At 39.7% G+C, this 11933-nt stretch overlaps 1 protein-coding gene and 1 non-coding gene across 3 annotated transcripts in view; both read left to right on the plus strand.

Moving 5' to 3' along the window:
* Nucleotides 1-563: 563 nt before the first annotated feature.
* On the plus strand, nt 564-635 carry TRNAR-UCU. Its single transcript has one exon. It is a non-coding gene; the product is annotated as a tRNA-Arg (tRNA).
* A 7281-nt stretch (nt 636-7916) lies between these two features.
* BBS5 (Bardet-Biedl syndrome 5) overlaps nt 7917-11933 on the plus strand; it is a 21661-nt gene continuing 17644 nt past the window's right edge. For both annotated transcript variants that reach the window (XM_010849389.1, XM_010849388.1), the window contains exons 1-2: nt 7917-8018; nt 10910-10992. In XM_010849389.1, coding sequence (XP_010847691.1) covers nt 7960-8018; nt 10910-10992 — 142 coding nt within the window. In that variant the 5' untranslated portion in view covers nt 7917-7959. The remainder of the gene's footprint in view (nt 8019-10909; nt 10993-11933) is intronic.

Raw genomic sequence — 11933 nt, forward strand, 5'->3', positions numbered from 1 at the left:
TATAAGATGAATAAGTTCTGGGAATCTAATGAATAGCATGTGATTAGAGTTAATAAGGGAGAAAGCAATGGCACCCCACTCCAGTACTCTTGCCTGGAAAATCCCATGGACAGAGGAGCCTGGTGGGCTGCAGTCCATGGGGTCACCAGAGTCGAACACGACTGAGAGACTTCACTTTCACTTTTCACTTTCATGCATTGGAGAAGGAAATGGCAACCCACTCCAGTGTTCTTGCCTGGAGAATCCCAGAGACGGGGGAGCCTGGTGGGCTGCCATCTATGGGGTCGCACAGAGTCGGATACGACTGAAGCGACTTAGCAGTGTCATATAGATAGAATTTTTGGCTATCTTTTTTCACAAGCTGAATAAATATGTTAATTAACTGAAAAATAATACTGCACTGAATGCAAGATAGTGTTATATGGCAAATGTTATTGGAAAAGATAAATACAAACTCCCAGGGCACTCGCAAGTTGTCCAAGTCCTAATCTTTGCCCATCCCCAGCTGATGCAAGCAGCAAGTATGTGAATAAGAGAATACATGCCTTACAGACCAGGGGAGTTCCCTGGTGGTCTAGTGGTTAGGACTTGGCACTTCTACTGCCATGGCCCAGATTCAATCCCTGGTCATGGAACTGAGACCCTGCAAGCCATGTGGGGCAGCCAAGTAAGGGAAAAAAACAAGCAAACGTCTTACAGACCAAAGAATCACTGCAGCTAGAATATGAAACCTATGCGAATAACTATAAGGGGAAAGAACATTCTACCTCTTCATTGAATCTCCAAGATATCATTATATTTATATATGAAAATAGGTATTAATCTATATGAACCTCAGATGTCAGCCGTATCACCTTGCCTATAACATTGAGATAAGAGTGGCTAAAACATTACTCCAGATTTTCTGCAATATCCAACCGTGTACCCAAGATGTCTGATATCCCAGAGGGATATCTTCTCACAGTTACCAACAGCTCCAAGCTTTGGCTTTCCTTGAACTAAGTGGTTCAGATTATGCATTGTTGTATCTGAACAACTCCCTGTCCCTGTTCTGAACCATGAAATTTAGCACCACTTTCTAATTTCTACAAGGGAGAAAACATTCCCACAAAGGCTTTGTGTTTTAATAGCTTTTCCTTAAAGTTTTCGGAGATGAATGGTGTTATTCTACAGGTAACTTAAAATACAGAGTTAGATGTCCATAACATTCAAATGACCTTCTGCCATTATACTAAAATTGCCACTTCCACTTCAGCCTACCTCCAGGCCTCACTCCTTCTCGCCCTCATTTTCCTCCTCCCCTCACATTACGAGCATTCTAAAAGTATATAACCTGACAGCCTCTGGAAAATATTTTTAGTACTATTTGCTTTTTTATTAGTACAGATAATATTATAGCTGTTAAAATGGGTTTTCTAAGCTTTAGTAGTTATGTTACAATCAGTAGATAATAGAAATTCTAAGAAATAGACAATAACTATTTTCTTCTTTCCATAACCTCTTTAATCTTTAAAATTTAACCCAGTGGTTAATGTACTGTAAATAGTTCAATATCATCAGATTGTTTTGGTATTTTGGATTTGCATGAAAGAACAATAATGATTAAATCCATTCCATTCATAATGTTTATGTTTAATGCTGTGAGGAGTTGCAATTTTATCAGCCCATTGAGCACTGAACCTCAATTTGAGTATATAAATCATACTGTAAAACAAAATAATACCCTTCTAAATGTGTTGCTATGTACTATTAATGACATGTTATTAAAATAATTTTGGGCATCATAGTAGATTTACTTTGTAGGTATGAGTTTAAATTGTTTGTAAAATGTTTTATAAAAATGACTAATAATGAAATATAAATAATTACATTTTCTTTGTCCTTTTTTATACAGAAGATACACAGGAGGCATGATGTAGATCAACTTAGATCAAGGCCATACAATGTGTTGAGTGTAATGGATATTATGATAATATAATATACATATAAATGACTGACTTACTGTTGGTACGGTTTTTGTCACAGAAATGTCAATCATTTTGTCAATGATGCTCAACATGCAAAAGCTTGCACATTTTTTAGTGGAGGTTTGAAGTAATATATATACGCATTCAGGAGTATAACTTGATAGTCTAATAGATTTAGCTTAGGGAGGTGGGTCTATCCATGCAGAGAACAGCATAAAGAAAATCATGAAAAAAAAAAAGAAAAGCGTGAACACATATTGGGAATCAAGAATTCAATAGTTCAGAATTCCTAACCATTGGCAAATAACACAATATAACATTAGAGTTCTGGGGTAATCTGGCATTATAGCAATAATGATACTGAAGTCTTTTAAAGGTTAGGGAAGAGACACTGAAGTAAGGTAAATGTAACCAGAGTGATTCACTTAGGAGTCATCGGTTTGTTTCTAATTTGACCAGATTGGAGACCAGCGGAGCTGTTGTCTTTGAGAAGAAAAGTGATCTGATTCCTCCCATGACTACCATCAAAATACAGGGGCCGAAGCTATTACAAAGACATCTAGGCATCTTAGTAGGAAGACATGAGGTGATGGGTACATAGCCTTCCTCTTACGCCCCACTACCCTTTGCTGTCCCCCCCAAAACTGGGATACACCTACTTCACATAATCCACTGCCAAACTCATATATAAAACATCAACTCAATCCAATCGAGCAAGAATGCTTATATTTTGGATGTGATACCTTAAGAAAATGAACTTTGTTTGAGGATAGCATACTATTCCTAATGGCATAGATTAATTGCTCATGAGCCTAGTCACAAATTGAGAATTTTTGTGTGTCATTCAGTTACATGAGCAGCATTAACCTTTACAGTGACAGAAGAAAACATCATTTAATAATGCATTCTTTATGATGCCTAGGAAAACATCCTACAGAACATCTTGTATATAAGCCATAATGTTTCACTTTATTTTGCATAAGCTTGAAATCTAAAGTGGACTCCATAACTTCTTTATGATAAGAAAATCCTTGCTCAACAAAGAACAAAGGAGTCCATAAACTCAACATTTCAGTATACAGATTAAATATTTTAAAATAAAATGTTATACAGTAACATTAAAACTCTCTTATAGGTCCTCTATATTTTAAAGTAAATTATAATAAACACTGCTCAGGAACTTGTGACATGTATCTAATAACTGTCTTCACACAGAAGTTAAAGAATAAGTCAGAGTTAAGGAATAAATCAAACACTTGAATTAGGACCAATATAATTATTCCTCTCCTTAAAGGTTTTTTGCTTAAGATCAATTTTCTAGTAGCTGTACTTGGAAAGTTGTTGCTAAGTGCAATAATTTTGTTTCAAGATAGGAATATATTTCAATAACATCGATTGCTATTTAACTGAACAAAGAGTAAAATATTTGCACTGAAGCTTATCTTTATGCTATGTAAAATCTAGATTTTAGATTTTTTTAATCTTAAGATTATAAAATATAATTTGGCTTAGTGAATATCTTCCTAATAAGTTGTGTCTTCTTTACAAAAGAAAAGACAACATCTCAGGGCATCTAAAATACTGTAGATATTCAATGAAGATGAAAGCTGACACCTTAGAGCAGCGGTGCCCATCCTATTTGGCCCCAGGGACCAGTTTTGTGGAAAACAATTTTTCCATGGATCAGGAGTGTGGGAAGGTTTCAGGATGATTCAACCACATTGCATTTATTGTGCACTTTATTTCTATCACTGTTACTTCAGTTCTACCTCAGATCATCAGACTTTAGATCCTGAAGGTTGGGTATCCCTGCCTTAGAGGAAAATTTCTTTTTATTACCCGTGAACTTTCAACATTAATAAAGGCAATCATTTTTAAAAGGAGATGGGTGGAGTAGGGAGAAGAGATGACTCACTGACATAAGGATAACAACTAGTTTTTTATTCTTGTTTTGACTCTTCTGTGCTCCTTTGCTATCTAGACTATTCATTGTTTCACTAGGCTCTAATGTTACATATTTCCCTCCTAAGGCCTTAATTTTGTTTCTAGGTTAAGAATAAATAGGTGTTTTTTTTTTTTTAATAGGTGTTTTTAAAAGAAATAGGGAGGCAAGAGTAGTCCAACAAATGGTGCTAGATACTACCCAAGGCAATCTACAGATTCAGTGCAATCCATATCAAAATAACAATGACATTTTACACAGAACTAGAACATATAATTTTAAAATTTGTATGGAAACATGAAAGACACTGAATAACCAAAACAATCTTGAGAAAGAACAACAGAGTTGGAAAAATCACACTCCCTGACTTCAGACTATACTACAAAGCTACAGTTATCAAAACAGTATGGTACTATCATAAAAAACAGACACATAGATCAATGGAACAGAATAGAGAGCCCAAAGTAAACTCACACTGTGGCCAATTAATCTATAACAAAGAAGCAAGACTATACAATGGAGAAACAGAAGTCTCTTCAATAAGTAGCACTGGGAAAACTGGACAGCTGCATGTAAAAGAATGAAACTAGAACATTCTCTAACACCATATACAAAAATAAACTCAAAATGGATTAAAGATCTAAATTTAAGACCAGAAACAATAAAACTCCTAGAGAAAAAGACAGTATACTGATTGACATAAATCATAGCAATATTTCTGTGAATCTGTCTCCTAAAGCAAAAATAAACAAATGGGACCTAATTAGACTTAAAAGCTCATGCACAGTAAAGGAAACCATCAAAAAAACAAAAAGACAACATATGAAATGGGAGAAAATATTTTCAGAGATATAACCAATAAGAAGTTAATATCTATATCTATCTATATCTATATCTGTCTATATCTATGTCTATCTATATCTATATATTTTTTAACCAAAACAAAAATAATGAAAAAAAAATCTGCTGTGATAGAAAGCAAACAACTTGTTTCCAGGACTTGAAGTTGATTTCAAAAGGGCAAGAAAAAACTTTTTGGGGTGATGGAAATGGTCTGTAGCTTCATAATGGAAATGGTTACACGGATGCATACACTTGTCAAAATTCATCAAAGAGTACACTTAAAATAGGTAGATTTTATTATATGTAAATCATATCTCAATAAAATTGATTTAAAAAGTAAAAACACACACACAAAAAAACTTTACTTATGAAGGCAGGAGAAAAAAAGAGTCTGGTAAACAAAGAATATGAAGGTCCAGTTAAAAGGGCCAAAAAATAGTCATTTCAACCTTCATTTCAAAGGTCCTACTGAGATGTCAGTGTATTAATTTAATAGTGCTATAATAAACTGTCACCACCTTAGATGTTTAAAACAATACAAACTTAATGTTTCACAGTGTTTTCTGTGAGTCAAGAGTCTTGGAGAGTTATTTCTCAGAGTCTTACCTGAAATCAAGATGTTAGCAGGGATGTGATCTCATCTGAGGTTTGGGGACCTCTTCTGGGCTTATTCAGGTTCCTTGGCAGAATTGGTTCCTTGTGGGTGGATGACAGGAGTTACTGTTGTCTTGCTGGCTCTTAGCTCTTAAAGGTTGCCCTCAGTTCCTAGCTATGTAGATCTATCCACAACTTGGAGACTATTTCATTAAAGCCATCAAGAAAATCTAGTTTCAGGGCTCACCTGATAAGTTCAGGCCCACCAAGGATAGTCTCCCTTTTTCCTAATTCAAAGGGCATTAATTGCATCTGCAAAACTCCTTCATCTTTGCTACACCACACAGTCTAACGATAGAACTGATATCCTTTCATATTCATAGGTTCTTCCACACTCAAGGGGGAGGGATTACATAAGGTATGTATACCAGGAGTGGGAATCTTAGAGGCCACTTGGGACTATGCCTACGGCCCTCAACAATTCATGCCTCTCCCAAAGGAAAACAAAAGACAACAACAACAAAAAATGTTCTTTCCTTCCCAGGGTTTCTCTCTCATCACATTACAACATCAGTTCAAAATCCAGGATCTCATCATCGAAATCATTTACATCTGAGCAAATGAAGCTGCTGAATATTCACAGGAAGGACTGATGCTGAAGCTGAAGCTCCAATACTTTGGCCACCCAACGTGAAGAGCCGACTCACTGGAAAAGACCCTGATGCTGGGAAAAATTGAAGACAAAAGGAGAAGAGGGTGACAGAACAAAGATGGTTGGATAGCATCACCAACTCAATGGACACATGTTTGCGCAAACTCTGGGAGATAATGAAGGACAGTGAAGCCTGGAGTGCTGCAGTCCATGGGGTCACAAAGAAACAGACACTGCCTTATGATCCAGCAATCCCACTGCTGGGCATACACACTGAGGAAACCAGAAGGGAAAGAGACACGTGTACCCCAATGTTCATTGCAGCACTGTTTATAATAGCCAGGACATGGAAGCAACCTAGATGTCCATCAGCAGATGAATGGATAAGAAAGCTGTGGTACATATACACAATGGAGTATCACTCAGCCATTAAAAAGAATACATTTGAATCAGTTTTAATGAGGTGGATGAAACTGGAGCCTATTATACAGAGTGAAGTAAGCCAGAAAGAAACATACCTAAAAAAAAAAAAAGAAAAAAAAAGAAAAATACCAATACAGTATACTAACACATATATATGGAATTTAGAAAGATGGTAACAATAACCCTGTATATGAGACAGCATAAGAGACACTGATGTATAGAACAGTCTTATGGACTCTGTGGGAGAGGGAGAGGGTGGGAAGATTTGGGAGAATGACATTGAAACATGTGTAATATCATGTATGAAACGAGTCGCCAGTCCAGGTTCGATGCACGATACTGGATGCTTGGGGCTGGTGCACTGGGACGACCCAGAGGGATGGTATGGAGAGGGAGGAGTGAGGAGGGTTCAGGATGGGGAACACATGTATACCTGTGGCAGATTCATTTTGATACATGGCAAAACCAATACAATATTGTAAAGTTAAATAAAATAAAATAATTTAAAAAAAAAAAGAAAAGAAACAGACACGACTTAGCGACTGAACGACAATAACAATAAATGAAGCTCCTGGCTATAAGCCATTAAGTGCATTTCCTTGCAGCACAATCCCATTGGTGACCTGGGAAACTAAAGACACTAGTGCTCCCAAGACTCCCATCATACAATGGTGGGACAGTCAGAGGAGAACAGAGACATTCCACTTCAACAGGGGGGTAGAGGGAAGGTACAAATGAAGGACTGACGTATAACAATTCTGCCATCCATCTGTGCAGATGTTGGGGTTTTATTGCTTAAGTTTTAAGATCTGGGAATAATCTGCCAGGGCTCTCACTCTTTCTACCTTATCCTTGCTTTTTCATTAAATGTAGCACATGTTTGCTGCTGCTGCTGCTGCTAAATCATTTCAGTCGTGTCCGACTCTGTGCGACCCCATAGACCGCAGCCCACCAGACTTCCCCGCCCCTGGGATTCTCCAGGCAAGTACACTGGAGTGGGTTGCCATTTCCTTTTCCAATGCATGAAAGTGAAAAGTCAAAGTGAAGTCGCTCAGTCGTGCCCGACTCTTAGCGACTCCATGGACTGCAGCCTAAAAGTCTCCTCTGTCCATGGATTTTCCAGGCAAGAGTACCGGAGTGGGGTGCCATTGCCTTCTTAGGTGAGTGAAAAAAAAAAGTTGTTTGTTTTTTTTTTTTGCCACACCCTGTAGCTTGCAACATCTTATTAATAGTTCTCTGATCAGGGATCAGACCCGGGGCCCTCAGTACTGGAAGTGCAAAGTCTTAACCAGCAGACGGCCAGGGAAATTTCTTAAGTCTGAATTTTTGACCAGCTCCTGGCCAGGGGCCAGCTCGGCTTCTTTGAGCCGCAGAATCCTGCCTGGAGCAGCAAATCCTCAAATCCGACAGGGCTGGGAAAGCGCGAAGTTACCTCGGGGAAGTTTGATCCTCGGCGCCTTCCGTAGACGTCGTGACAGAGGTGACTGGTTGCCCTGGAGCCGGCGGGACGCCACCCGGCCTCCACCGCTGTGGTCACCATGTCGGTGCTGGACGCGCTTTGGGAGGACCGGGATGTCCGCTTCGACGTGTCCTCACAGTGAGTCGCCAAGATTCCCCAGGAGCCTGGAGCCTGTAGAAGGCGTCGCAGCGCGATTTCCCGGCCCGCGGGCGGAGTCTACGACCCCGCGGCTCACGGGCCTCTCGAGGGTGGGAGGAGGTTGGCGCTGCTGTGCTCGCCTCAAGAAACCCCAGACTGGCCGGGGCCCTGTGGCACTCCCGAGGCCCCACAGCCGGGGCTCGTCTAGGTTGTACGCCGTTTTGGTCCCGTAAAATCCTAGGCCTTGTTTTGGCTGTAATCTATCAGGAAGCTGAACCCAAACACGGCCGGGACCGCCGAGGGCTTGGGCATCTAGTATACCCCAGTGAACTTGCCGTGCCAGTTTCTTATGGTGGAAGGAACCTGGGGCAGCGATTCAGGAAACGAGGATTCTGAAACTAGCTCTAGAACAAGGACATACATTGTGGGCCCTTAGAAAAATGACTTCATTCTAAAGCTTGAGTCTCCGAAGGAAGTGGGAGTAAGCATTTTCCAGAATTCCCCAGCATGCAAACTTTATTCCCATGGTAAGCTTCCATCTGGTTATTCAACTAAATCACCAACAGTAAGAAGGAACCTCCTTTTGAAGTCTCTCAAACAGAAATCCTGTTTTAGGAAATTTAATGTTTTAAAGAATAGTTAGAAATTCCTGCCAGCAGTCCAGGAAAAAATGCCCGTTGGGTATTCAGTTTAGTCCGACTGTTTGCCACCTCATGGACTGCAGCACCCCAGGCTTCCCTGTCCATCACCCGCAGCCTACTCAAACTCATGTCCATTGCGTTGGTAATGTCATCCAACATTGAGTATTAAGTATTGAAAAATAGTAAAGTTAAAGGTTCTTAGTAATGGTTTGCTGCTTTTTAGCCACTTCTCACCCACTCCAGTGTTCTTGCCTGGAGAATCCCAGGGACAGGGGAGCCTGGTGGACTGCCGTCTATGGGGTCGCATAGAGTCGGACACGACTGAAGCGACTTAGCAGCAGCAGCAGCATGATTCTTTACTATGAACAGAATTTTCGTCGGTGGAAAAAATGAAATATTAATTTCCCAGACTTAGTTGTGGCTAGATATCTATTACTAAGATGGTCTTGGATCGTTTAAGACAGTTGTGAGAGAAGGGAATTTATAGTTATGTGACAGTAATATGTTGCACACATTCTTTGACTTTTTCTATTATCCCTGGAAAGTTCTTAATCAAGCAAAGGTCCATTTCATGAACATTTTCAGTTTATTAAACATTTATCAAATCCTTGGTGTGTGCTGGTTACTGTGCTGGTAACTGGGGCTTCCCAGGTGGCGCTAGTGGTAAAGAACTCGCCTCCCAATGCAGATGTAAGAGAAGCAGGTTGGATCCCTGGGTGCGGAAGAACCCCTGGAGATGGAAATGGCAACCCACTCCAGTATTCTTGCCTGGAGAATCCCATGGTTGGAGATGCAAAAAATTTAAAAAATAAGTAAAGATACAAAATAATAGGAAATGACACCACCCTACCCCACCATTCTAGTGCAGGGATACATACAGACAACTATTTAAAATGTGGTAAATACCATCATTGAAAAAAATGAACAAAAAGCTGGAAGATCATAGAAACAAAAAAGTCCATTATTCCTAGGAAAGGCCTCAAAGAAAAAATAATATCTGAATTGAGATATTGAGATTCATCAATATCATAATTGATGAATGAGCAGAGCCTTGGTAGAGGAGACGGGAGGAGAGTATTCCAGAAAAAAGGAAGGAAAAATAAATTAGATACAGAGTCTTAGAGGTATAAATCTCATTGGCTAGAAGGCAGGATCTGGCAAGTAGAGGGAAGAGGTGCAAATAGAAAGGAAAATTAGCCAGATTATGAAATATTCAGTTAAGGATTTGGGGCTTCCTTCTTCTAGGCATTGGGATAAGTTACTTGGCTTTTGAAGCAGGAAAGTGATATGATCATGTCTGTATTTCCAATAGATAATTGAGTTAGCTTTATTGAGAATGTGTTAGAAAGCCCCACCACATATTCTGCTGGGGTTTTTTTTTTTTTTTTTTCTTTTTTATGGACACACTACATTGCATTCTGTCAGTCAGCAACCTATTCTTCACTCTTTATTTTCTTTTGTCTCCTTTATCTGATTTTTTACCAAGTCCTACTCTTGCCTGGAAAATCCCATGGACAGAGGAGCCTGGTAGGTTGCAGTCCATGGGGTCGCTCAGAGTCGGACAGGACTGAGCGCCTTCACTTTCACTTTTCACTTTCATGCATTGGAGAAGGAAATGGCAACCCACTCCAGTGTTCTTGCCTGGAGAATCCCTGGGACAGGGGAGCCTGGTGGGCTGCCGTCTTTGGGGTCGCACAGAGTCGGACACGACTGACGTGACTTAGCAGCAGCAGCAATGTTGCTTTGCTTTAACCCGTTCCTTCTGTAACTGCATGACTTCTTTGGTCTATACAGAAACCTCTGGGGCTTCTCCACTGTACACCAGATAAAACCCATATCTGTCTGACTGTCATTCTAGTTCTCCATAATCTGGTTTGTTCTCACTTATCCTATTGTATTTTTCACTCTCTCTCAACATGGACCTTCTTCCCCAGCCAGGCCAGTCTCCCCACATTCTCTTATCATTTCTTACTTCTAAGATCTTTAATCATGGATTCTCTTCTCTCTCTCTTATTTCTCTAAATGCTTTCTTTCTCTTTATTTCTGGCTTCTCTGCATGTCCCTGGTCACTCCAGGCCCCACTTGATCGCCAGGTTCTTAAAGTTCTTGCAAACCTTATTTTCCAATGGCTGAACATTGGGTACTGTATCATTTATACTTCTGTCTGTTTTATATATAGATGTCTTTTCCCTCCCACGATTGTAAGCGGATGTTGTAGCTAAAATATTAAAGCCTTTATATTTATTTTAGACAAATGAAAACAAGACCTGGAGAAGTCCTTATTGATTGTTTAGATTCAGTTGAAGACACCAAAGGAAATAATGGGGATAGAGGTGAGTATATTTCTAATATATTTTATGTTTCTGGTTTAAACTGAAAATGTTAAGTTATATTAGCTGGAGAATAAGATATGAAACAGCATTATGTTGCTTATGGTTCCTGATATTATTGTAATAAGTTCTTCTATAAACAAACCTCAGTTAACCTAATTTTGTGATCCATCTCATTTCTGTTTGACCCTAGTTGATGCATGCAGTCCAGAAGACCAGTCTTCCGTGGTCTTGTGGGAACTTTACACTCTAGCCATGCTGGGTGGACTTACTATTTGTCAAACATATCATGTAATGCTCCAGTTTCCCTTGAGATGCCTTCCTTTGTTTTTAGAATCTCCTATTGCATCTCACTCTGGCATTCACACAGGCTTAGTTTCTCTGATTTTAGATATTCTAGGGGTTTTTTCATGGAGGAAGGAGTATGTTATGGCTATAGATTACTCATCAAAAGAATTCCATGGTTATAATTTGGTGGATAAATGCTGTGTTAAACAAAGTTGTTGTTGTTCAGTCACTAAGTCATATCAGACTCTTTGCGTCCCCATGGACTGCAGCCTGGCAGACTTCCCTGTCCTTCACTATCTCCCGGAGTTTGCTCAAACTCACGTCCGTTGAGTTGCTGATGACATCTAACCATCGCATCCTCTGTTGCGGTGAACCTGCCTGCCAGTGCAGGAGACCTAAGAGGTGTGGGTTCGATCCCTGGGTTGGGAAGATCCCCTGGAGGAGGGCATGGTAACCCACTCCAGTATTCTTGCCTAGAGAATCCCATGGACAGAGGAGCCTGGTGGGCTATAGTCCATAGGGTTGCAAAGAGTCAGACACAACTGAAGCAACATAATACACACACAATGGTATTATATATTTCTAAGACATACAGTTTACCATGCATAGATTTACTTGATTTTTTTTTTTTTTTTTTTGCCTTGGGGCATCTATAG

Source organism: Bison bison, unplaced genomic scaffold (assembly GCF_000754665.1).
Source record: "Bison bison bison isolate TAMUID 2011002044 unplaced genomic scaffold, Bison_UMD1.0 scf7180017864282, whole genome shotgun sequence".
Classification (NCBI taxonomy): domain Eukaryota; kingdom Metazoa; phylum Chordata; class Mammalia; order Artiodactyla; family Bovidae; genus Bison; species Bison bison.